The 27,870-nt window shown below is 42.2% G+C and overlaps 1 protein-coding gene and 1 pseudogene across 7 annotated transcripts in view; one reads left to right on the forward strand and one right to left on the reverse strand.

The window, feature by feature from the left end:
- Window positions 1-1,261: 1,261 nt before the first annotated feature.
- The window catches only part of BEND7 (BEN domain containing 7), an 89,294-nt gene continuing 62,685 nt past the window's right edge, over window positions 1,262-27,870 (reverse strand). For 3 of the 6 annotated variants that reach the window (XM_084811626.1, XM_084811624.1, XM_084811627.1), the window contains 3 exons: window positions 24,599-24,718; window positions 16,998-17,048; window positions 1,262-3,923 (listed from right to left, as the gene is read on the reverse strand). In XM_084811626.1, coding sequence (XP_084667752.1) covers window positions 3,880-3,923; window positions 16,998-17,048; window positions 24,599-24,718 — 215 coding nt within the window. In that variant the 3' untranslated portion in view covers window positions 1,262-3,879. Of the gene's footprint in view, window positions 3,924-12,961; window positions 13,053-16,997; window positions 17,049-23,394; window positions 23,802-23,841; window positions 24,719-27,870 lie in introns of those variants that run through there. The other 3 variants (XR_014784545.1, XR_014784543.1, XR_014784544.1) reach the window with 2 other exon arrangements.
- Window positions 3,872-27,870, forward strand: part of LOC146340213 (protein CFDP2 pseudogene) — a 28,606-nt pseudogene continuing 4,607 nt past the window's right edge. The window contains exon 1 of the transcript XR_014784542.1: window positions 3,872-27,422. The product of XR_014784542.1 is annotated as a protein CFDP2 pseudogene (transcript). The remainder of the gene's footprint in view (window positions 27,423-27,870) is intronic.

The raw sequence follows: 27,870 nt of genomic DNA on the forward strand, positions 1-27,870 counted from the left end.
GTTGATGGTAGGCGGAAGCATAAATGGAGCAAAGCAAAGACAGGCTGTACTAAGCAAGAGCTGGTCTCCTAGTTGCTCAGACCAGCTAAACAAGCCTGACTCTGAAGCTTTCAAGCAAGTTCCTAACTCCACCTGACCCACTTTGAGGGCCTATTGGTACAAGGAGGCTTCTTTATAAATTAAAAATTTGTAGTTGCTTTTGAGGGCTATGCCCTCACAAAGCAATGTACAATGTACAAATTGGTTGTTCAGGCAGGCATTTGGGGTGGGTTATGGTATTTTTAAACGATATTTTAATGTGTGATTTTACTGTTTTAAATTGTACTGTTGTACATTACCCAGAGTGGCCGGTGACTGGCCAGATGGGCGATTAAGAAATTTAATAAATAATAAATACAAAAACTGGATCAGCATTAAAAAACACACACAGAGTACTTAGAGAAGCTGTTCTGAAATACAAAGCTAGTCCTGCTGAACCGGTAGAGGTGGCATTGAAGAGGAGAGTCTTCAGGCCTTGTCTGAACACACTGACAGAAGGGGCAAGGTGTAAGTCAACGGGAAGTTCCACAGTTTGGGACCATCATTGAAGTGGCCTTCTTTCTTGTGCCTGCCAACCTAACTGATCTTAATGGCAGGCACTGAAGGAAGACCCCTGAGGAAGATCTTAACGTATGGGCAAAACTGTATGGGTAAAGGCAGATAACATGGTCCCAAGCTGTTCAGGGCTTTAAAGGTTATGACCAGCACTTTGAATTGGGTTCAGAAACTTACTGGCAGCTGGTGTAGCAGGCACAAAATCGAAGTTAATTTTCATACTTCCAGTGTCTGGGCATCCACATTTCTTGACTTGTCTCCCTGCAGTTCTCTCCTTTACCTGGGTAGTGGTGCCTAGTGGCTGGGTAGTGACGCATAGGCTGAATCTCTGGCTGACATCTCCCTGGTCAGCAGTTCAGGACCTGTTGCAGCCTTCAGTCCTGACACCTATGACCCTATTGTGTCACAGCCAAATCTTACACTGATTCTTTATTGATTTCAATTTACTTTGGCATTCTGCATAGGGCTGGGCTGTTGCTTTCTTCATTGGCTACCACAGAAGGCAAATGGAATAGTCAGTGCTTGGTGGTGGCAATATGTCACCAGAGTAATGATGGTTGAACTTGTAGTTTCTGATTATTTAAATATGACTCAGGCTATTAATAAAAAATCACTTGTAATCTAACCTTTTCTGAATTATATCCATTAAACACACACGCCAAAGACATCTGTTGAATTAAGAGTAATTTATTGTGTTTTTTTTTCTGAACTTGACAAAGAGGGATTCCCAGAGATTGATAACACAACACAATCTTATGCACCATTTCACAACTAGTCCCTTGTTGGTTTTATTAAGAACATAGCAATTTAAAAAATAGCTAAATATGTACATATTAATAAAACTTATATACATAAGATTGAGACAACTTTTTACCTAAATATGGAATGATTTTCCTAATAAAACCTATAAAAAGACTTCTGAATAAAAGTTTGAACAGTAGTCACAGTTAAGTAGACACAATTACAATTGCTTTTAAGAGTCATGAAAAGAATGTTGATTGTTGGTTAACTGTTACAATATGAATGCCTTATTTGCAGATTTATTGAGGAGACTGAGAAGTTCCATTCATGAAGGTGCAGTCCCATCAACCTCCAAGGAGGAAATGTACTTTTAAAAGACTGCAGCACTAGCCAGGGTTATCTTGTCATCAAGAGAACACAGCCACATTTCAATAATAAACTGATCACATTAAGTTTAAAATTCCTTAAAAGGATTATTGAACAGCTGAAGTGGTTATTTAGCCCAAGTTTAACCAACTCAATAGGTGATAAGCATTTATAGCACAATCCATTGGTGTGCTTATGACTGTCAATGAAATTCTCATGTATGTAGCATTTATTAATCCTTCATTAGAAGCATGACCATGATAGCTTCACACACCACACAAAGGATAGGACAAAAGCCTGGTACTTCAAAAGGTAACAAGAATATTAACTCATATCTTCACATGGTATCTGTGGGGTCTGGTGGTTAATAATCTTAAATATCATGAATACCCAGGACAAACTATCTTTCTGAAAGCAGAACTATGAAGCAAACCCTGTGGAGGGGGAAGAACACTTGCATGTGTTTCAGCTCTAGGGGATGGGGTAAGGGCATCAAGGCAAAGGGGTGATAAATTTGTATGTTTTAGAAATAATTTTATTTGAATGTGTGAAGATTAGTTAACACGTACGTAGATAAGGTGGAATATTTTCTTTAAAAATAGTTCCTTTCTTTTTGTAAGAAGGTGCACAGTTCCGTATTTTGCATCTTGGCCTTTGTAGCCTTCTCCGGCACCACCCCTAGCCTAGGGCAAAAAGAAATGCCAAGATAGCTGACAGAAGTATTAGTAAGAAGCTTGGCCAAAAGGCCGCTTGGCCATCAATTATATTTTCAAACAACTGATGCAGTATGGGAATGTGTTTGTGTGCACGCGCGTGCATGTGTGTTATTCTCCATATTCTGGAATAGAGTTGCTGGCTTGCTCCCTCCCTGGCCTATGGCTACTTACAGGGAGAAAAGTGGGGGTGGGAGAGGATATGAGCAGGCACGCGCACACACACAGTTGAGGCCTGTAAGTTCAGTGGAGAGTGAACGGATATATGTGCTCCTCCCCTCTACCCTAGCAAGTGAACATCTGCAATTCATACACAGGCCTGAATCTGCACAATTCTTCCCTGTCATTAAAGGGAGGGGGATTATGGAAATCGAGTCCTACACCTATGAATAGAGCACCCAGCTCACACAACGTCTTGTATGGGTAGTGGGGTAGATTACATATGCCCCACTCCTTCCACTGAAGAACTATCCTTAGTTGGACGAGTGAACCTACCTAGGTCAAAGAGAAGGTGTGATAAATTTCTGTTCCCTTTGGCTGAACTGAGATACTAGACATACTCTCAAGGGTAATTTTCCTCCACTCAGTGAATCTGAGTAGAAGAATTAGGCATGAGAGGAAGACATGTGCATGTGTGAAAACTAGCCACCACCCCTCAAACTGGAATGGTATATTCCCTACATCTCATGCAAATATTATGGAAAAGCTGAATATATATAAGTGCTTTGGAGACCACTGGCAGCAATAATTCTTGAAATAACGTTTTTGGGAACCACAAAACTAAACTGCCAGACTCTAAAGACAAGGGAAAGATGAGAGATCTGCAAAATAAAAAGTTTGAGGAATCTCAATATCAAGAACAATTCATTCCACATTCACCAGTTGTTCTTGACTAAACACAGGGAATATATTAGTATCAATTAGTGGGATTCTTATGGTCATATACACTGATAGTGTATCTTATTCTGAGAAAACTACTTGGCAACTTGCCATCTTTACCCAAGGGGAGGGGGGGAAGAGAGTGTGTGTCTTCAGAACAGATGAATATTAATGATTCATTAAACTTCTTAGTAGCTTTTTGGTCCTGTGATTTCTGCACGAAAAGCCAATATAAAATGGGGTCCTTCAGAGCTTGCTCCTGAGAGGAGGAGAGGCTTCTGTGTTTATTTTTCTCTGTTTAACTGAAAATGGAATAGCCAGCATGCATATATTTATGTAGGAAAATGCAATCATAAAGGCAAAATTTGTTCTATTGCAGTGGTTACCAGACTAACCGCACTATATCCTTGCTGCTGATCAAGCCTATTTTGATTAAGGGAAACAAATAATTTAGTGGCTTTGTTATGCCATGTTACAAAAGCGTGAAAAAACTTAGACTGAGGCTATGACAGAGTAGAACACAGATACTGAAGTAGTCTGGAAATGTTGCTGGTACCCCGCTCAAATGTAAAGATGTCTGGATCGGCTAATGAAACACTGGCGCAGAATGTGTGGTTTCAAAGAGGTTACCTGAAAAATAAGAGTAAAAACTTAAAATTAGGTTTTCAAGGAACAACTATATATCAATAGGATACATATCTATTAAAATTAACCTATGGGTTTCAACATTAAGTTATGAAATGCATTATCTATTATTTAATTAGATGGGACACTTTTTAGAATATCTGTAATTTCTTTCTGGATATTCATCTTTATAACTAGAAATCACTGAAGGTAAGGTACTACTACTATGAAGGAAATTCAAATCTTGTTTGTGGAATTCTGGAATAGAAAACACATGCAAGAATTTTAAACCTATACAACAATGCAAGGGGTCTCTATCAAACATCTGAAATTACTCTGCCAAGTTTTTTTTTTTTTTAACTACCTGTATTTCACCCTCCTCCCCTGTAGTGTTTGGATGTGGTAACCAATGCAGAGAGACAGGAAGCCAGATTCCGGCTGAACATCAGGAAAAACTTCCTGTTAGAGCAATACGACAATGGAACCAATTCCCTAGGGAGGTGGTAGGCTCTGCCACACTGGAGGCATTCAAGATGAAGATGGACAGCCATCTGTCAGGGATGCTTTGGCTTGGATTCCTGCATTGAGCAGGGGGTTGGACTCGATGGTATTATAGGCCCCTTCCAACCCTACTATTCTATGATTCTATGATTTGTAAAATGATTAAAACTCCTTAAACCCAACAGTTACAAGTCAGTTCAAAAAAGAGAAGAAGTCATACATAATATCAGAAGAATCTGGGGGCCTGGGGCAATGGAATTTTCGGGGGGGGGGTGCCCTGTCCCACAGAAATATAACAATCATTTTGAAATTATATGTAATTGAAAGACCATAAATCCCATAAAAAGTCCCAGCTTCTCAAATAACTATAGTATACATATATCTACATAAGTAAAAAGTAAATATTGAAATATTTGTACCTAATAATGAATTATTAGTGCATTTAATCTTTCTTCAATAGGTAATTAAAAATATTTCAGACCTAATGTTAAAGTGAATTTGGAGAGCAGTGTCCCCTCCATTACTAGGCCAATTATTATCATGTTTAAATATATGTTGTTTATCTCTTACAAAATGACAATTTTTAAAGGAAATTTTGGTGATTTTTTTTTGTTAAAAATGTACTATTTTTCATTTAGTTAAAATCGCTGAGAGAAAAGGTGTATGGCCTCCCCCGCCCCCTACAGCCACCCCTATCCTCCATTCCCTACTCCTACAAGAACTATGCACACAGAGCTTTCAGAGGCGTAGTAACCACTGTCTAGGAAGTATACCAGCACCAAGTTCTGAGCTGCTTCCTCGACTTGTTTTTGTCAGAAGCCTGGAACAGAATATTAATACAAAACAACATGAGCTGATAGTTCTGTTCAAATAAATAAAATAGTATGCCCTGTACCACTTTAATGCTATGCATAGTCAAGAGCCATTACACTAACTGTGACTTCAGACTGAAAACGTATACAATTGAAAGAAGGCCTGTGAGGTACAGCACAAAACCAGCCAATGCGGAGTAAGGAAACAGAAGTTCTGTTATAATGGGTGACCTTTATAAGAAGAAATGATTGAAAAGTTGCCCTTGAATATTTGGTTTAGATAATCACATGCTTTTTTTTTTTTTAAGTGTGGCCCAGCAAGCAGAAAAAGGAGGAATTTAGTCAGGAATATGTGTTCTAAGGCAACTTATCAATGATTGGAAGAAAGGGAGGGAACCCATTTCACACACAGGGAAACTGAGGCAGCAGGCAATCGAAGTCAATGCTGAGTATGGGTTACATAATCACAGGGCTTAAAACAATAATTTTGACCAGCAAATAGAAAACAGGAGGAATTTAGTCAGAAATGTGTGTTCTAAGGCATTACTTTCCACCACCAAAAGAAAGGAAAGGGTAAAAAAAACACAACCCAGTCTGAGAAGCATTGTATAGCACTACAAAATGGAGGCCAGGCATGGGCCTCAATTCATTACTTAAGGCAAGCATAAGGGAAGACAAAAACACCTCCAATTTAAAAGCAGTTCAGACGCCCCCTCCGCATCCCTCACCCCAATTTATCCAGAATAGCAGCACAGAGAAAGCAATTTCTGGCAGAGGCCACTTATCAATGACTGGAAGCAGGGGAGGAGAGGGGGAACCCATTTCACACACAGGAAAACTGAGGGAGCAGGCAACTGAAGTCAACGCTGAGTTTGAGTTACATAATCAGAGAGTTTAAAATACTATTTAAAAAAAAACAACAGCAAATACAAAACAGGAGGAATTTAGCCAGAAATATATGTTCTAAGGCATTACTTTGCACAACCAAAAGAAGGGAAAGGGTAAAAACAGACTGAGAAGTACTGTATAGCACCACAAATAGAGGCCAATTAATTACTTAAGACAAGTATAATGGAAGACAAAAAAGGCCCTAATTTAAAACCAGTTTACCTCAGCCCACCTCAATTTATCGAGAATAGCAACACAGAGAATGCAATTTCTAGCAGAGGGCACGTAAATGATCTTTTTTCCAGTGTGTGTGTGTGTGTGGGGGGGAGATGGTGTAAACAAGATGGGAACAAAGATTTTTGTTGCATTTTACAACCCAGCACGACCTATGAATTTCTCCAGACACCCAGAGACTGGAAAGATTTTTAAATGAAGAACATAGCAGTATAAATATGAAAAACTAAAAAGTGATGGTCTGGTCTGGTCTCCTCTCTCTCTCCCCCGCCCCATGTGAAGAAGGGTTGAGTGGAAATAAAGCAGATACTGTGCCTCAGTCACTCTACCCACTCCATTCAACTGGGCTTGGACCTCCCAACACACCCACAAGTGGCTCTGATTGGCCACTGACCGGCCAGCCAACCACCTACTCCATTTACTGGCCAGTCAATTAGCCAGCTTTCCTCCTCTGTGCAACACCCCCCTCGCCCAAAAGTACCCCTCCCTTGTGGAGGGAAGGGGTCATCTTTGATTGGCCAGCTCAGGCTAACAGCCTGAGCGGACCCTATTTTTTGTGATGCTTCCCCTTTTAATTAGGGGGCTAGCACTGCCTGGCGCTGGGCACCAGGCAGACTCCAAAGCCTTTCTGGCCCAGAGAAAGGCTCTAGAGCAGCAGGAACATTCTGAGCATGTGTGAGCATGTTTTTTGAAATTTTAAAGAAAAGCTCTCCTTGCTTTGGCTCATGTGAATGGCTTGCATTTTAAAATAAAATGCTTGCCCAGGCCCCCCCTAGTGTGGGGCCTGGGGCAAACTGCCTCCTTTGCCCCCCCTCTGGGCAGGCCTGCATAACATTTGGAAAATGCACAACTTTGGAGAACGGGCAGGGGAGGCAAGTTCCATACTTGCAAGGCAGGTGCAGATACTGGCTGGGTTCGCATGACATGCCAAACTATGATGGGTTGTTGTCTGAAACAACCCATGTGGGTTAGCATGTTGTCCAAAAATGGGCACGCTGCAGATGAAAGCATTGGCCTGCGGCCACCTACCATCTTCATTTTTTAAGAATGTATCTCAGCCCCATGTGTGGCCCAGAAGCATTCATGGGAAAAGAAAATGGGAGCAGCTAGAGGTCCTCACTTTGATTTGAAGTGATCCGAGCTGTCAGTAAGAAGTTTTGTTATTAAAAATAATAATTAAAAGAGGTAGGGCATCTTGGCGGGCATCAAGAATGGTGTCTGAGGACGCACTCGGCCACAGGGACTATTATCAAGGGCTCCTTGGAGGGCTCTCTCAGTCTAATCCAGTAGCCAAGTCCAGACGCAGACAAAGGGATTCTTTTCAAAGCTTTATTCTTCTCTTACAACTTACAACTCTACAGGTAGCAACTAGATCTGAGCAGCAGCATCCCTATGCCCTAAGTTGGAACAGTTGGTCCCCGTTTGAAAAGCAATTACTGGCAGACCCCTGAATATAAGGACTAGGGAGAATCCCTCCCCTTTTCCCTTGGATCCTCTGGGTGCAACCGTTCTTTGAGCGCCAACCGGGCGCTACGCCTCCTTTCCACACTCTCCATTTGGCGTCGCTCTCTGCGTCTGCGCCGCGCATCCAACCAGTCTGCTATCGGTGCTGGGTCACTCCCTGGACTGCTTTCTAATCTAGGAATGTGGGTGGGAGGAATCTCTGTCAGCTGCGGGCCCTGGGAAAAAGGGGTGCGCTCCTCTCCCAGGAGCAACTGCTCTTCCTCCGAATCAGAACTACTCTGGGATTCTATGGGCTCAGTGTCCACACTGACAACTATGTTGCCTACCCTTGTTCTACCCTCTGAACAAGACAATAATTACCTACAGTTTGCAAAGGACCCATTTTGTCATCTGGTTTTCAGCACCCAAGATGGGCATGGATCCAGTTTGCATGTGGTTGCCGTCATGTCTTAAAGCAGAACTTCTACTTTCACAGGCAAGCTCTAGACTGCATTATGAGTTAGCTTGTGATCAACTAGGTAGAACACATGCTTTTGTAACATTTTCTTATATGCTGATACTGGACTTATCTATCTGATTACCACCTTGTAGAAGATCTGGCAAATATATAAAGCACAACTTTTCTTGTATGTTGGCCTCTTCAAGTGCTGATCCAGGGCTGCTTGGTGCCTGAAAGTACTTAGGCAGGAGGAAAAGCCAACCTGCTTTCAGTCTGCTGTTTCTCAAGGTATGAGCCAGGCTCTCTACTGCAAAATGACTTCATTCTTTCTGGGTGCTTCCAGATGAGGCTTTTATCGTACTACTGCCCTGCCTCATTCACAGAATTTTATGGGGTGGGTAATGAGGGCATGCCCTTTCATGGATCACTGCCTTGTTGTGGCGAAGGGGCTTGCGTAACTCAGTGAAGCCATAAGCTATGTCGTGCAGGGCCACCCAAGACGGACAGGTCATGGCAGAGAGTTCTGACAAAATGTGGTCCACTGGAGAAGGAAATGGCAACCCACTTCACTATTCTTGCCAAGAAAACCCCATGGAACGTATCACAAGGCTAAAACATATGACGCCGGAAGATGAGCCCCTCAGGTCGGAAGGTGTCCAATATACTACTGGGGAAGAGCAGAGGGAATTTCCAAGTAGCGCCAGAAAGAGTGAAGCGGCTGGGCCAAAGCCAAAAGGACACTCAGCTGTGGATGTGTCTGGTGGTGAAAAGAAAATCCGATGCTATAAAGAACAATATTGTTTAGGAACCTGGAATGTCAGATCAATGAATCAAGGTAAGCTGGAGGTGGTCAAACAGGAGATGGCAAGATTGAACATCGACATCTTGGGAATCAGCGAACTAAAATGGACAAGCATGGGCGAATTTAATTCAGGTGACCATCGTATCTACTACTGTGGGCAAGAATCCCTTAGAAGAAATGGAGTAGCACTCATAGTCAACAAAAGGGTGGGAAAAGCAGTACTGGGGTACAATCTCAAAAACGATAGAATGATCTCAGTACGAATCCAAGGCAAACCATTCAACATCAAAGTAATTCAAGTCTATGCCCCAACCACTGAGGCCGAAGAAGCGGAGGTTGATCGGTTCTATGAAGACCTACAACACCTTCTAGAACTAACACCAAAAAAAGATATCCTCTTCATCATAGGGGATTGGAATGCTAAAGTAGGAAGTCAAGAAATCACCGGGATAACAGGCAAGCATGGCCTTGGTGTACAAAATGAAGCAGGACAAAGGCTAATACAGTTTTGCCAAGAGAACACGCTGATCACAGCAAACACTCTTTTCCAACAGCACAAGAGGCGACTCTACACATGGACATCACCAGATGGTCAATATCAAAATCAGATGGATTATGTCCTTTGCAGCCAAAGATGGAGAAGCTCTATACAGTCAGTAAAAACAAGACCTGGAGCTGACTGTGGCTCAGATCATGAGCTTCTTGTTGCAAAATTTCAGCTTAAATTAAAGAACGTAGAGAAAACCACTAAACCATTCAGGTATGACCTCAATCATATCCCTTATGAATATACAGTGAAGGTGAGGAATAGATTTAAGGAATTAGACCTGATAGACAGAGTGCCTGAGGAACTATGGACGGAGGTCTGTAACACTGTTCAGGAGGCAGCAACTCAATCCATCCCCAAGAAAAAGAAATGGAAGAAAGCAAAGTGGCTGTCTGATGAGGCTTTACAAGTAGCTGAGGAAAGAAGGGTAGCAAAAAGCAAGGGAGAAAGGGGAAGATATATCCAACTGAATGCAGAGTTCCAGAGAATAGCAAGGAGAGACAAGAAGGCCTTCTTAAATGAACAATGCAAAGAAATCAAGGAAAACAATAGAATGGGAAAGACTAGAGATCTTTTCAAGAAAATTGGAGATCTCAAGGGAACGTTTTGTGCAAAGATGGGCATGATAAAGGACAAAGAAGGCAGGGACCTAACAGAAGCAGATGAGATTAAGAAGAGGTGGCAAGAATACACAGAAGAACTATACAGGAAAGATCTGAATGTCCCTGATAGCCACGATAGTGCGGTCACTGAACTTGAGCCGGACATCCTAGAGAGTGAAGTCAAGTGGGCCTTAGGAAGCATTACTAACAACAAGGCCAGCGGAGATGACAGTATTCCAGCTAAGCTATTTAAAAGATGATGCTGTTGAAGTGCTGCACTCAATATGCCAACAAATTTGGAACACTCAACAGTGGCCACAAGACTGGAAAAGGTCAGTTTACATTCCAATTCCAAAGAAGGGCAATGCCAAAGAGTGTTCAAACTACCGCACAATTGCGCTCATTTCACATGCCAGCAAGGTGATGCTCAAAATCCTACAAGCTAGGCTTCAGCAGTATGTGAACCAAGAACTACTGGAATTACAAGCTGGGTTTCGAAGAGGCAGAGGAAGTAGAGATCAAATCACCAACATTTGCTGGATCATGGAGAAAGCAAGAGAATTCCAGAAAAACATCTATTTCTGCTTCATTGACTACGCTAAAGCCTTTGATTGTGTGGATCACAACAAACTGTGGTAAATTCTTAAAGAGATGGGAGTACCAGACCACCTTACCTGTCTCCTGAGAAACCTGTAAGAGGGCCAAGAAGCAACAGTAAGAACCAGACATGGAACAACCGATTGGTTCAAAATTGGGAAAGGAGTACGACAAGGATGCATATTGTCTCCCTGCTTATTTAACTTATATGCAGAGTACATCATGAGAAACGCCGGGTTGGATGAATCAGAGGTCGGAATTAAGATTGCTGGGAGAATTATCAACAGCCACAGATACGCAGACGACACCACCTTAATGGAAGAAAGCAAAGAGGATCTAAAGAGCCTCTTGTTGAGGGCGAAAGAGGAGAGTGCAAAAGCTGGTTTGAAACTCAACATTAAAAAAACGAAGATCATGGCATCTCGCCCCATCACTTCCTGGCATATAGAAGGGGAAGAAATGGAAGCAGTGACAGATGTTATTTTCTTGGGCTCCAGGATCACCGCAGACGGTGACTGTAGCTATGAAATTAAAAGACACTTGCTCCTTGGGAGGAAAGCTATGGCAAACCTAGACAGCATAGTAAGAAGCAGAGACATCACCTTGCTGACAAAGGTTTGTATAATCAAAGCTACGGTTTTCCCAGTAGTAATGTATGGCTGGGAGAGCTGGACTATAAGGAAGGCTGAGCGCCGAAGAATTGATGCCTTCAAACTGTGGTGTTGGAGAAGACTTTTACAAGTCCCCTGGACTGCAAGGAGGTCAAATCAGTCAATCCTAAAGGAAATCAACCCTGAGTGCTCATTGGAAGGACAGATGCTGAAGCTGAAGCTCAAATATTTTGGCCACCTAATGCGAAGAGAAAACTCCCTGGAAAAGACCCTGATGCTGGGAAAGATTGAAGGCAAAAGGAGAAGGGGACGGCAGAGGATGAGATGGCTAGATAGCATCACCGATGCAATGAATATGAACTTGAGCACGCTCTGGGAAAGAGCGGAGGACAGGAAGGTCTGGCGTGCTATGGTCCATTGGGTCACAAAGAGTTGGACACGACTTAACGACTGAACAACAACGAGAGCATGACTAAGAAGTGATCTTTTTAGACCACTGATCTCTGGAAAGAAAATACTGAAAATACTGGCTTCTTTCATGACACATTAAGTCTGGTTTCCATAGGTGAAGAAGTAGTGGAACAGGGTAAGAGTGTGCAATATAAACAAGTTAAGTCATACAAAGCCTCCATGATGGCAATCTAGAGAAGCAAACAACTCTGTGTGTATTATTTATTTATTTAAAACATTTCTTGGCCGCCTTTCAGGGCAGAAGCCCTCCCAAGGCGGCTTGCAGCAGTAAAATACAAAAAAAACCCCCAGTTAAAATATTAAAAGTGATAAAAACATAAAAACAATAAAAACAACAATAAAACCAGCAACAATGTTAACAGCAGTAACAGCAACAATAGCAGTCATATCAAAATTAGGCCAGGGCAAAATAATATGTTTGCAAGGCCTTCTTAAAAGCCTGCAATGATGGAGCATGGCAGACCTCCAATGGCAGCTTGTTCCAAAGGTGTGGGGCCACTGCAGAAAAGGCCCTCTCATGTGTGTTCACCCACCTGACTGCTCTCACAGGTGGGCAAATGAGAGGGGCCTCTCTTTCTGACCTTAAAGTGCGGTCAGGCTGATATGGCTGAAGGCGGTCCTTCAAGTAACTTGGTCCCAAACTGTTTAAGGCTTTAAAGGTCAAAACCAGCACTTTGAATTTGGCTTGGAAACACACCACTAACCAGTGCAGCTGGTGCAGTATAGGCATTATGTAATCGAAGTGCCTCGCCCCCGCCAACACTCGGGCAGCCACATTCTGCACAAGCTGGAGTTTCTGAATTATCTTCAAAGGCAGCCCCATGTACAGCACATTACAGTAGTCTAGCCTGGATGTCACTAGTGTGTAGACAACTGAGGCAAGGCCACAGTTGGCATACCAGCCTAAGCTGGTACAAAGGACTCTTGGACACAGCAGCCACCTGGGCTTCTGCAGTTAGCTCAGAGTCCAGGAGGACTACCAGGCTGTGCACTTGGCCTTTCAGGGGGAGTGCAACCCCATCTCAGACCAGTTGTAAACCTCCATCTGAAGTAGTTGGTTTCCCAGTCCACAGTACCTCTGTCTTGTCTGGATTAAGTTTCAGCTTGTTCGCCCTCATCCATCCCAAAACAGCCTCCAGACACTGGTTCAAGAGTTCCACAGCCTCCCTGGGATATGCAGATGGAAACAAGAGGTAGAGCTGAGTATCATCTGCATACTGATGACATTTCAGCCCAAACCTCCTGATGACTTCCCCCAGCAGTTTCATGTAGATGTTAAAAAGCATGGGGGACAAGACAGAACCTTGTGGCACCCCACAGGTTAATGGCCATGGGGTGGAACAGAAGTCCCCAGCACCACGTTCAGAGACTGCTCCTCCAGAAAGGACCAGAACCACTTTGAAACTGTGCCTTCCAAGCCCAATCCAGCTAAACGATCCAGAAGGATACCATGGTTGATAGTATGGAAAGCTGCTCAGAGGTCCAGAAGAACCAATAGGGTTGCACTCCCCCCATCCATTCCCCGGCTAAGTCAATCAAACTAGGTTTGATTGATAGGCTGGGAAGCCAGCAAGACGTCACAAACAACACAACTCCCCGCCTCCTTCCTCCCAGGTGGCTGCTGCTGTACATCAGGACTTGCATTCCCCCCACCCCTTTCCTCAGGAACCACCCCTCCCTCTCCTACTTCATTATAATCTGCTTTCTAAACCCTTTGAACCATTTTTGCAATATGATTCTGTTAAGGGAAAAAAGGTGAAAGTATTGCTAGGTTCATGTGAGTCATTCTGTGTGTCAACAAGGGCTTCCTGGATGGAGGCTTGTGTTGGGCTTTATTGCACTAAAAGCTATTTAGTAATATAATACAAAAATGGACTATTGTTAATTTTTAGCATTCACAAGCATTCCAGCAACATTTTAAAGTGCCAAATATATGAGGAGGTCTCCAATATATAGGAAGGAAGAGTAAGCTTTTGCTTCAGTGAATCAACTTGAACTGTTCAACAGCTGTCTTTCTACCATGCAAAACCAGCTACGAAACCAATACATTCACAAAAGTAGTCTTAGCAAAATAAAGTTGTATGCTCTGTCCCCTGGTCTTCCAGGAAGAAGACATTTCTTTTTATTTCTGTACCACATAATAAGATATTGTAATTACAAAAAAAGGATTATTGTAATTAGCTATACTGTCATCTATTGTACATCATTTCAAAATTATTGGCCCCCAACAAATGAATAAACAGTTTCCTATAGGCTATAAAAACTAGTTTAAACCACACATGAGATTTATTTAAGGCTGGCACACGTCTGTTCTCATCCAGTCAGCCTTCTCTGACTGTATGCTCTCAAGTATCCTAGAAAAATATACTATAGGTCCAACATTAAACAATATGTTGGCTCTCCTGTTCAAAGGCATTATCAAAACAGGATCTGTTTCTCTGTGCGCTGAACATCTTGCTGAAAGGGGATGAATGTGAATACCTCTTTGCGTCACACTTGCGATCTTTGATAATATAAAAACGGGCAGTGCTATGAAACTGGAATAGAGGAAGTGGACACTGGTAAAATACTAAATAAAATTACTGAACGAACAAAAAGGTAATATCATATATCAACTTCATTAATGAAATTGGTGATAATTTTTCTTACAAGAATTGCTTCTGTTGCTTGAGGGAAAAACAGCAAAATGGAAAAGATCTTTATAATCTGACCCATTTATCTATTCAGCCATTATCCAGCAATAAAGTTTTTCCTAGGCTTCTGGCTGTTAACAAAGCATCACATCTTAAAAGACCCTTCATATATACAAATTAACATGCCAAAGAGAAGGGTACAGAGCCTGGCCTTCTCCTTAAAATGTTAGTTTTGTATGACACCTCCTGCCCCACCATGGTGGAGCATGCTGACGTGCAACGTCCTCCCCTCCACCTTCATGGTACAGTCTAGGAAAAGCTTGACCACTTGATTCGGCTAAATGTATATAAAAAAGTCCTCAATCTACTGAAAGAGCACTGGGAGACAAAACTCCACATCAACCAAGGTCTGGTAGAACACCTTGATATAATTTCTCTGTGAAGCGTGCTGGAAGATGTTCCAAAAATGATGACACCCACAGAAAGCAAGCAAAGTTATATCTATTACCAACATCTGCCATTTTACACGTATTTATTTTGTTTGTTACATTAATATCTTGCCTTTCCTCCAAAGAGCCCACGGCGGCATATGTGATCCTCCTCATCCTCTATTCTATCTTACAACAACCTTGTGAGGCAGGTTAGGCTGAGAGTCTGTGACTGGCCCCAAGTCACCCAGTGAGCTTCATATCAAATTGGGATTAGAACCCGGGTCTCCCATGCCCTAGTCCAACACTCTAACCACTTCACCAACTTTGCCTACTTCATTTATTATAGCAACTGTTCTCTGTATCAAATAAATATGATAATACATAACAAAAGAGTTGTCTTGATGATTTGACCAAGGTCCATCTGATACAGCATTCTGTTTCCAACAGCAGTTAGCCAGATGCCCCTTGAAAGCTCACAAGGAGGACATGAAAAAGGCTGTCTTTCTCGTTTGTCTCCATCATCCTGTATATGAAGGCACGCCACTCCTGTACATGTTGCTACTGAGGTCACAGTATTACCCTGTGTGTGTGTGTGTGTGTGTGTGTGTGTATAAAAACAACCAAAAGGTCATCTAAAGCTGCTCCCACAACAAGATTCTTCAAATGGCTAAATTGAGGGCTGTGTATAATTTGTGCTAAAAACATATGAAGTTCTGTTCCCAGGCAATTCATATTCTGTGCTATGAAAAGCTGGATTCTGCAACCTGTATAAATTGTAAAAATCAAACACTTTTGCATAATGTATACAGGTTTTGCTAATTATGGAAGGGACAATGATCCGACACTCTGCCCTGAACCATTAAAAAAACCTTTACATAACCACCTTTCTGACTTTTGAGATTTCAGCAGGCATTCAGCAACACACATTTGGGCTTATTTTCAAAACCATAATGTCTAGAAACTTGGTTTTTTTTTTATAAAGTGAAAGCTGAAAACATCAGGGAGCCTACCATCACATTTTCATGCTTTATCTGTGCTCCCACAGAAAAATGGGACCTCCATCTTCCACCTAAGCACACAGTAGCAGATAACCCTTCATTATCCAGATAACACAATTATCCATGCTCTAATAACTTCAAAAAACCAAGATCTGATGCAATGCGGCAGGAGTGGGCAACACACGGCATGCGGGCACCCCCCCCCCCGTGGCCATTTTGTCCCCCAACCCCACTGCCAGATTGGCCATGGCGGTGGCGGCAAAAAATACCACAAATTTGCAAGGGAGCAAGGCACACAAGGAGCGCATGCCTTATTTGCAAGCACCGTACTCACAGAAGCACAATTCTGCTTGGAAACCAGGCGTGCGCTCCCCACGCACCTCATTTCCCTGCTAAATTGGTGTTGCTGCCATGATGGCAAATTTGGCAGCAGTGGGGTGCGGCCCCCAGTGGGGTCGGGGGGGGCAATGTGGAAGTCGTCTACCCCTGTAATATGGCCACGTATTCCCAGAGGTGTTGGTGCAGAATCTTCCTGCACTTGGAAACATCTGTGTCTCAGACTGTGGTGGCTGCAGGTAGGAAAAGGGATATGGAGGCATGGCTAGTGAAAGGTTCTATAGACAAAGGAAATTACAAGTTTAGGTAAGAGGTATGGGCTGAGTTCGGAGGATCAGTGGGGGAAACAATGCAGCATCGGTTGTTTCTCGTTCCTCAGCCCCTGCCTGTCGTGTGACCAGGATTATCTGTGCAGCACAGGTGTAGTTAATTTTCACCCACCCTACAATCCATAGTAAAAGGCGTGGGTTACAGGGTGGCTGAAAATGAACTACGCCCGTGCTAGGTTTGGATGACACAGCAACCCACGATGTGGTGTGGGTAATTCGGGTAATCCCAGTTGCGTGGCCGGCGGATGGGGTGAGGTGTTGTTTCCCCTGCTGATCGTCCGAACCCAGCCATTGTGTAAGGATAGTCTAGGTAGTTACCCCAACTCCAATGACACCAACAGTAAACAAAAGACTAGTATGCTTTTATTAACCAACAGCTTTTTACCTGTTTGTAGTAGAGAAATGTCCAGTTTCTCATCACACTCAGTTGTCTCTGCTGAATACAGAAAACAAACAAAATACCATTATTTTCCAAAATATATAAAAGAAGGCTTTAATTAAGTAAAATAGCTGTGATACAACTAGATAGGAAAGGAAACATAGATATGTATTTAAACAACGGGCAGTACAACCCTCTCAAAGACCCAACACATTTCAGGCACTACAAGAATTTTGCAAATCCATAGGAAGAGTTGCTGTGTCAGATTAGCACAATATCTAGTTCAGGCCTTTATCTTATTTCAGACAGTGCCCAACATCCAATGGTACAATTTCTTTTAAATGTGATAGCCTGTCCTAAAGCTCACACAGGACTCAGCCACAGAACTTGTTCTGAATGCCAGGGCTCAAACAGGAAGACTCAATCCTGTAGTGTACCCCCAAGCTAACCATAATTGGCTCATCCAAACTTGTACCTCATGACCTCAATTGTCTGTGAGAGCACGAACAGGTGCTCCTCAACAGTGTTGCTGTTCATCCTCAGCTGTGTGACAATTGCAGCCCGCTTACTTTGTTCCACAGAACTAGATGTGAGGGAGCCACTGAGGACAGTGCCCAACCCTATTTGGAGAGATTACAGATTCTGATCCTTGGTCATGCTCAAGAGTGACATAGAGGTAGAACTGATTTTTCTTCTTCGTGGTCTCTGTGCATCACACATATAGGCTCTGCGCCTGCAGATCCAGATAAGTCAGTCCCACCCCTACCCTTGAGATGATGATATTCTCCTTCCACTTAAGAAGCATTTAGACACATCTTGTATTTTTGACACAGAAACCAATCACATCTTTTAAACAGGAACTAAGCTTTCAAGTTTCACTGAATTCCTTATCAAGTAAAATTAGTATTCACAACATTAAATTAACTAGCAGGCCAAAGCTTAGCAGTAGAGCCTTGCATACTCGAGGTTCAAGGTACAATCTCTATTCTCTCAAGTGGGTCCTGGGCAGTAGGCCTTAGAAAGATCTCTACCTGAGACTTGGGAGAGCAATTGCCAATCAGAGAAGACAAGACTGGCCTACCCAGACCAATAATCTCTCTCAGTATAATGCAGCATCTTATGTTTTAAAAGTGGCATACGTTCATGTCCACTTTTAGGTTGGGGAAGGGCAATAGCTCAGGGGTAGAGCACATGATTTGCATGTAGAAAGTCCAGCTTCAGTCCCTGGCATCACTAATTAAAAGGATGAGGTAGCAAGTCATGGGAAAAGACTCTGTGCCAGAGACTCTGGAAAGCCACTACCACACAGAATAGACAAGACTGGGCTAGACTGAGAAACAGTCCAAACTGGGAGAAGGCAGGTTCCCATGTTCCTAATTTTCAGTCTTGGTAATGTGTGCAGACCAAAGTTTGGCATTATTGATAATGAAATTTGTTCATGGCCAGAGAGGGGTAGTTTTTCCTAACTCTTACCTTACAGAATAGAAGGTCACTTTGAAGAAATACAACATAACATGCATTAATTCTACCAAATTTGTAGGACTGATATAAACAAACTGCGTGCGCACGCGTGCGCACACACACACAGAGGCAGACAGATAGACAGACAGAGAGTAAATGAAATGGAGAAAGTACTTCCTCAGAGCAAAAGTGCTAGTCATGCTTATTTTCTATGCTGTCAGTTTTCCTTTAAAATGGAAACTTTTGTCATGTTTAAGCTTCGAAGTGTGTGGTCTTGGGCATAACCCTCCCCCAATCCCTTCCCCACCCAAACCTTTTGAGTGTTATGTTCAAACGTGCCATGTGCTCATGAAGTAGCTGGCTAGGCAGAAAGGACTCCAAGCTGGAAAGAAAAGCCCAGGGTTAAGTGCACCCACTAGGTTTCCAAGAATCATTTTACTGTTAACAAAAAAGGCTTTGGCAGTGGCAGCGTAACCTTTACTCTAGTAGTGCTCGAATTGTGTGCTGGGGTACACTACTGTGTAATGAAAAATAAATCTATTAAATGAAGGAACCCAAAACACTCATTCACAGGGGAGGCTGACTGTAGCCCTCTCCAGTCTTGGACCTTTCCAAACAGTTCTCTTTGTGGGCAGGAATTGTGCTGCATCTCTATGCTGGATTTGACATCCAAATCAGAAAACAGAATTACCTGCCCTTGTTGAAAGCTACTGATTCATCTCTGCATGATTCAGCTTATTCATTCATGGACCACATCATATAGAGCGATAGGGTGGTGAGCAGCTGTGCTACTAGACTAGCAAAGAGCACATGATTATAACGGGCAGAATGTGTGGGGAGGAAGTACTTGTATATTGCTATGATCACAGGTGTGTGGATGTGCGCGCATTCATGTGCCTATGCACTCTGTCTGTGTGTGCATGTGTATTTGTGTGAGCGGGGTATACAATACGGCACAGAGAGAGAGTGGCAAGCTGTGCCAAGTTTGCAAGACACTTTGAAGACACTTGCATCTGCCAGTAGTGGAGGTAACCAGAACATGGTCTGGTCCAGTTAGGTTGGATGAATTATAGTTGTTGAGGCCTCAGGATGAGGACAAGCTGCTTGGTCATGTTTGGCTGACCACTTGCTTGCTTGACCCGTGCCCTTCTTGGCTTATTACATCTAATAGTGAGGGGACCCCAACTGGGTCCAGGAGGCTGAAAATTCCTCTTTTGACAGAAGTATCTTAAAGGAGGCATTGATCAGGCTGCTCCTGAAGAAACCTAACTTGGACCCAAAAGATGAAAACAACTATAGGCTGGTTGCCAACATTCCCTTCATCTAAAAAGTGCTTGAGCAAGGATGAAACTGATGTTCTAGAACCATTTCAATCTAGCTTCAGACCTAGTTTTGGAACAGAGGCTGCCATGGTTGCCCTGTGGGATGAACTATGCCAAAAGGGGGTCAGGAAGAGTACAGCCCTGTTGGTTCTCAGTGGCTTTTGATACCATTGACCATGGTATTCTTCTGAACAGGCTGGGATGGGATATGGGGCACTGTATTGCAATGGTTCTGCTCCTACGTGGGTGGTCAATTCCAGAGGGTGGTGTTGAGGGACTATTGCTCTGCCTCGTGCACTTATGAGATGTTCCACAGGGCTCTATTTCATTCCCCATGCTTTTCAATTTCCCCATGCCTTTCATCTATATGAACCCACTGGGAGAGGTTATCCAGTGATGTGGGTTAAGGTCGCCAATACCCAGTTCTGTCTGCCCTTCTCATCGAATACAGGTGAGGCAGTTCGTGTTCTGAACTAGTGCTTGGGGAGTGTAATAGACTGAATGAGAGCCATCAACTGCAACTGTGTTTGTTGGCGGTTCATCTGTCCTGGAAGGGGCTGCACACTCCTTCCACTGGATCGAGTGTGTAGTCTGGGGGATGCTCCTTGATCCATCATTGTCACCAGAGACACAGGTAGCCTCGGTGGCTTGGAGCACCTTTTATCAGCTTATGCTGGTTATACAAGTACGATCCTACCTGGACAGAGATAGGCTTGCAACTGTTATTCATGCCCTGGTAACCTTCTGCTTGGATAACTGCAATGTGTTGTAGTTAGGGATGTCAGAGGAATCCAAAACGGATTCAAATGAGTTTGGATTTCTACAAATCCATCCTGCAGAGGGCTGGCTTTTTCTGAAATGCATGGATTCCGCGGACTTGGGAACCGTTTTCTCATACATCCCTCAAAGAAATCTGATTCCATCAATGAGCACATGACGGAATGAAAATTGCCTGACAGACCACAAAATACAGACAGAACGGATTTAACAAAAACTGTACATCCCTAGTTAGCGGGGCTTCTGCTAGTCCAAAACAGGGTCACTAGATTATTAATGGAGCCTGGTCGATATGATCACATTATGCCAGTACTTTGCCATCTTCACTGGCTGCCAGCATGTTTCTGGACCCAATTCAATATGATGGTTTTAACCTTTAAAGCTCTAAAGGCTTGGGACCAGGTTACCTGAAAAAACACCTCCTCCCATATTATCTACCAAATCATCTGAGGCCCTCCTCTAGGCCCCCACTAAATGAGGCGAAGTGGGGGACTACAAGAGAGAGGGCCTTTTCAGTGGTGCCCCATCTGGAGAATGCCCTCCTGAGAAAGGCTTGCCTGGCACCCACATTATGCTTTTTTTGGTGCCAGGTAGACAACCTTTTTATTTTCCCAATCATTTCAGGACCTGCTTTCCATGCTCTTAGATCTGCACCCTGTTTTATACCTGCTGCTGGTTTTATCTTTTAAAAATCTGGCTTGCTTATTGTTACTGTGTATATGTTTTTAAGCTGTACTGCACCCAGACAACTTCAGTTATTGGGTGGTTTAAAATAAATAAATACAATAACAGACAGAGATAATTTTAGTAATACTAGCCTTGAAATCACGTTTTTCCCTTCCTCCCACACTTTCATTTTGCTACAACCAACTTGTAAAATTTGGAGATCACTGAAGGCTAACACAGTTCTGAACAGTGACAATTTTACTGCTGTGTGTAGCAAATGCAAATTAATATATGAAATCCAGTGTTTCAGTTCCAAGGTAATAACTGAATTGGACTAGAAAAAAGCCAAATTAAAATAAGAATTCTTCCAGTTATGTACAAAACGTTAATGATGCAAAACAAACTCTCGCTGGGATACTACTTGCAGAATTTAAGATGTATAAAACCAATTTTGTTGATTAATTTTCCTCAGCCAAATCAATTAAATAAATAAATGTAACAAATTCTAGGAAAGAGGCCAAGTCTTATAAATAAGCTTGAAACTGGATCATATCTACAACTCAATAGGTCGTCCTACTATTTAATTTGAAATACTTGAAATTAAGAAAGCACTTTTTGAACACAAAAATCAGGTCCACCCTATTTAGCTTCTCACTCCTTTGAAATCATTAAAGTTTCTGGGCATTGAGAAGAATGTCGATATACAGCACTACAATTTAAATTGACTTTTCAAAAGATTCAACTGTGAAGGTTACTATAGAATAAAGGGTATTATGTGGTCATTCTAATATTTGCCTGACCATACAACAAACCTAGAAAAAGGGTATACAAAGGCTGCAATCCTATAGACACTTACCCAGGAGTAAATACCACTGAACTCAATGGGATTTACTTTTGAGTAGACATGCATAGGATTGTGCTAGAAGTGACTCAAACATCTGGTAGTAAAATAAGCCTTTGCCTGTTGCAGGTCTAAAATTTAGATTGAAATAGTAACAACAAAAAGCTTTTATAGCAACTGCAGTCTAGTTGGAAATGTGCTCACAATCCAAATCACAGTATTTACTACGAAGTCTCAGCCAGAGTCTTCTCTCTACAAAGACTGATCCCGTATTTTATGTACCTGAGCAAACAACTTATGTACCAGAGCAAACAACTTCTCCCACATCTCTTCCTACCCCTCTGAGATCTACTGGAAAGGCTGTGCTTTATGTTCCACATTTTTATCCAGATAGACTATAAAAGTAAGGAGTGAGTCCTTCGGTATAAATGCTCTCATTTTGTGTAGTTCATTCCCAAAGAAGAGGCTCCTGGATCTCTCCCTGCATGCTATAATTGGAAGGCTTTACCTGCAACCCATGCTGGCTGGGGAATGCTGGGAGTTGTAGGACTTTTTTCTATCTAAACATACATAGAATTGCGCCCTAAGAGATTTTTATTTTTTTTAATGGAGACTGGAAATGTTGCTGCTTTTTAGTTGTTGGTGTGCTTTTAGGCTACTTATAGAGAAGTAGTTTGGACTATGAATTTTATTGTATTATTGCATTCTTAATTGCTATTGGTGCTTTTCTCAACGTTGGGTGCCGCTTCAGGTACTTTTAAGTAGAAAAGTAGGCAATGCAATTTAGTTAATTAATTAATTTACTATGTACTCAGTGGATTTCTTTCCCGTTCTATAAAAATACTCCTATGGTTCTACCAATGTAGTATTTGAGTTGGGAAATATTATGAGTTGAGTTGACTTGGGAAATATTATGATTTATGTGGCAGAATCACCAGACCCAGAAAAAATGGGATATCAAAGTTGTCTAGTAAGATTTTTGTTTTTTTAACTGAGGCATAGTACTGAAAACACAGTGATTTCTAACACAAAGCAGAAGCCACACAGTACTGGTGAATTTGGTTTCACTGTCAAACTTTTAAAGAATATTCAAGGTGGTTTGCATGTCTGGATTGACATTTGAAAAATGTTATGAAATAGTCAGGTAAATGGGTTTATATTTACACAAACTATTTTTCACAGGTACAAAAGCCCTGGATTAATCGACAAGGCAGGGAAAGGAGAAAAAATACAAACATTATTGACTCATGGTGATTTCCAAAGGTGGCAGGTCAAAGCCTGTAGCAATTGGCCTGCTGGTGGGGGAAAAAATATTTGATTTCCAGCTACAAGAGTCACAGGTTGATTTGTGCTGTAGTCAATTTATTTGCCCATGCACAGAGCAAAAGCTGAAAAAGTTCTTAGGGCACAATCCTATCGGGATAGGCGGCCGCCTCCAAACTCAGAGGTGACCACCTATCCAATGCAGGGCAGGAGCAGTGCAGAGGAGATCATCCCATCCGCACTTCAGCCACTCTGCATTCGCAGCTAGACAGCTGATTTTGGCTGTCTAGCCACAGGTAGTCAGAGCTGGGGGGGGGGGGTGGCAGACACTGGACAATGCATAGGAAGTATCGGAACAGCACTTCCGCCCTCTCCGCCCCATTTTTGCCGCTCCGCACTCCTCTTCCGAGTGCAGAGCCGTTCTGCGCTGCCTATGAGGCAGCGCGGGAGGGGGTGGAGGTCGGTTCTCAGGGAACCAACCTCGGAGCCCACGCTCTGAGGTCAGTTCCCGGGAATCAACCTATCCTATGGCCATCTAGCCACTGACCAGCAGCCATAGGATTGCGCCCTTAATTACTCATATAATTTTAGCTCTTAACCATATGGGTCTACAAATCATTTGAAAGTTCATGATGGAGGGGCCCAAGGAAGCAAAAAGACAGTTTAAAGTAGACAGCTGTTCCACCAACTCCTCTACAACAATCAACACAAGCAGGAGGACATTTAGCCCTTTTTCCTTGCATTCCTGGATTAATCAAGACACACCAAAATTCAGTTGAGGGAAGAAACTAGGGAAGAACCTGTGCCTTCCCCTTGTCCTACAACAGCTGGAACATCTTTACAGAGATTCAGTTCAGACTTTGAGAACCATGGCTCTATTGTCAGCTGAAACTTCGGAATTATATTAGATGTTCCAGAAAATAGAATATACAAAGATAGGTGAACAATAACACCAGTTATCTCAGTTAATCACTTGATGTCTGTAAGATCAGGCAATTATTTGCACACATGAAACAGTCACAGATCAAACACCATAGCAACTTTCACATCATTTCAAAAACACAGAACTTTTCAACAGAGTCAGTTCACATATTCAACCCAGAGTCAGACTGTTGAGTAATCCAATGACAAGACTTTAAGAGGTAGACATGCATGCATCAACCAACCTTTAGACCTCTAGGTGCAGCGGTCTTCCTCATCACTGGGTCATAGATGCCTTATCACCTTGCTAACCTTCAGACTATTCCGCCCCCCAACACACGCACACACACACTTACCTGAGCCTCTTTTTAACCGTCGTCTTGCCAGTTTGATTTGATCCTGCAGAATCTGTACCCAGTCTCTTGGGCCAGGGAGTTTATCCACATGGTTTGCAGTGCAGTATTTTTCCGTGAACACTATAATCAAAAGGTACAAAGCATATTTATCAAACAAAAAAACCACACTAAAAAAAGCACATGCTACATCTTTCTAAGCTGGAAAAAAACAGACCACTTCAAATAAATGTTTAAGCAACCCAACATGAGAAAAGCAAGATCAGAATGAAATTCAGCTCTTTATATACAACCTCAGGACTGCAAGTTGGAATTCTTCTCACATAAAAACTCCCTATATGTACAAAGTCAACAAGCTTTCTACTGTACTCATCAATTTTGAAGTGCAGGGAGATACTAACATAGAAGTGCAAGGAGATATTAACATTAAACATACAAAACCCCTTACATGCATACTTGAGGTGATGAGAATCTCATGAAGACTATACTATGAACTGCAGCATAAACCTAGATTGAAGGTGTTACATTGTTTGTTGAAGGCACCCAAATAACTCAGAACTTGTGCATATAACAGTGCAAATCTCCTAAGTCAGCTGTCCCCAACCTGATGCCCTCCAGATGTACTGGCCACCCAGACTGCAAATCCCATCATCCCCAGTCAGCAGTTCCAATGGCTTGCTAGCTGGGGTTAATGGGAGTTGTAATCTGATACATATAGAGGGCACCAGGTTGGGGAAGGCTGTTCTAAGCACTCAAGAAACATTTACCATACTGAAAAACATTAACAGAAGATGGCATTGAAATTCCAGAAACATTCTTAACTAGAATGACCAGTCCCTAGACATTTAAACAGAGAACAACAAAAACATTGTCTGGGAATTACTGGTGCAAACTGACACAAACAAATATATAAATGTGAAATCTGAAAACACAATGTATGGTTTTGATTCTATAAACCAGAATTGTCAAGGTTAACTCCCTTATACATATTTCAAGCTACACTGAAGCCTAAGTCAGTGGGCTTCACCAACACACAGATCCAATGAACATTTATTATTTTAGGAGTAGATAATCATGACCTACTATTTGACATCAGTGTTTTCCCTTGATACATACCATGGCATCTCAAGTTTTTTTTAAAACCTTATTTAAACATTTTTCTTTACAAGAGAAAAGGGATACAGAAAAATGTTCCTTTACAAGAGAGAAAAAAGAAGGGATACAGATTCTTTCTCCTATTGTTATGTGAAAGATTCTAACAACAAAATAATCAGGCATCTATAATAGCATCCCAAATAACTCTATGTGTTCAGAGTCTATTCACTTTCTTGCTCCCAGACTAAGCGATGTACGGTTTCTGGGAAAAACTGAATTGGAAAGATTTCTGGAAAAAATTCCTATGCAAATTAATTTGCACAGGAAATTAATTTGCATTAATTTGCATTGTAATTTGCATTAGAAAAATTTCAGTTTATCATCCAAGACAGTGATCTAATCTAGCATGTTTAGTAAACAAAGCTTAAAAAGTACTCCATGTTATTTTTTTGTCCCAATACACCACAAATATTTGACATGAAATATTTGAGGGGGGGAAATTAAAGAACACTGTGACCTGGATCAGATGGCACAACAGCCTACTGTGAGTTAATTAACCCTTGGGACACCACAGCATGTGCTGTCCACCATTATAAATATGCAAGCCCTGACCAGGGGTTGCTGTGGCTTGTTGTGTCATCCAAACCTGGCTGGGGGGGTTATCTGATGGTTAAACATCCCTCACAGAACCCATGGTCTGTTTTAGGGCTATGCGAGAGTTATTTAATCCTCAATTAACCCCTGCCAGCCAGGTTAGCGCCACGGAAACTCCCAGCCCAGCTTGCATATTCATAATGGTAACTGGCATGTGCTGCAGCTCCTTGTGGGCAAATTAACCCATGATGGGTTGTTGTGTTGTGTGAACTCGCCCTTAATATGATTTAAATGTTTTATTTTGTCAAAAATTGTACTGGAATATTTGTAAAATATAAAGACAATAGCATATATTTCTCTGACATTGTTTAAACTTAAAGAAAAAACAAAGGGTACTGAAAACTGTTGACACACTAATAAATTTTAGCAACCCAAGGAATTGTGCGTGATATGTTGGCAACCACTCATCTATGTCAACATAGTTCACCCTCTTCCACTGAGGTTGTTCAGTTTTGCTGTCACTATTTATCAGGTCCATTCCACACTGTGACATACATGTATTTCAATGACATATATGTATTCTGTCACATACTTGCTAGGGATTATCATCTGAAGACATTTACAATTCTGAAACTGCCACGTTTGCCTAATATTGTAATTGCTATCGTATCCATTCATTGTTAATAATGAACTTATGAAATAGAAATTTTTCCACAGGAAGATAAAGGACTGGAAAAATGTCTGCCTACATCATTGCCTAGATTGTTTCACCTGCATGGATGGGAGAGAGATGACAGGAGAGAAAGTCAACAGAAACAAGAAATAATCTTGAGTTTGGGTAACTGGTGACGTTTTGCCTCGGAGAGGCATCCCCAAATGCCCCATCCAATAAAAAAGAAATTCTGAATGAAGAGTGAATGTCAGCTACGTTATCACCAGCCAACAGACCAATTAATTTATCTGTCTGCCTTACTTCCATGTTTCAACACTTGTGACATCAGCAGTCAAGAAGCCAACTGCACTTCCTGATTAAGAAACATCCAAGAGATAGAGCCAAATATGGAGCTATGCAAATCTCACTAACATGGCCACAGAGAACTTAGCAGGACATAAGACTGGAAGAAGCAAGAGACTTAAGGTAAAGATGCATATAAGGTAGCGAACAGGGTCAAAAGAGATGGAGGTAAGGGCTAAGGCAAAGCCAGTTTGGGAAAAAAGGAGGGACTGACACCCAAAGACTCCGCTGGGGCTGTTCGCATAACACAGGTGATGCCGTGATGTGTGCAGCTGCCATTTTTAATATGCACGCTGGCCAGGGGTTGTTGTGATGTATGAACTTGGCAAGCATGGGTGATGTGAGGGTTAAACAATCCTTGCATAACCCATGGTCTGTTGTTTTAACCCTCGCCTAACCCATACTGACTGGGTTCGTACAACACAACAACCCCTGAGCGAGGACTAAATATGCAACCTGGTGCCCATGGGCACCACAGCTCATCATGAGTTAAATAACCCACGATGAACCCATGATGTGTTGTCTGAACTCGGTCACTCAGCTGCAATGCATCGTTATGGCCTCATTTCCA

This window comes from Heloderma suspectum, chromosome 7 (assembly GCF_057233095.1).
Source record: "Heloderma suspectum isolate Gila_16-S chromosome 7, 16-S_ref, whole genome shotgun sequence".
Lineage (NCBI taxonomy): Eukaryota > Metazoa > Chordata > Lepidosauria > Squamata > Helodermatidae > Heloderma > Heloderma suspectum.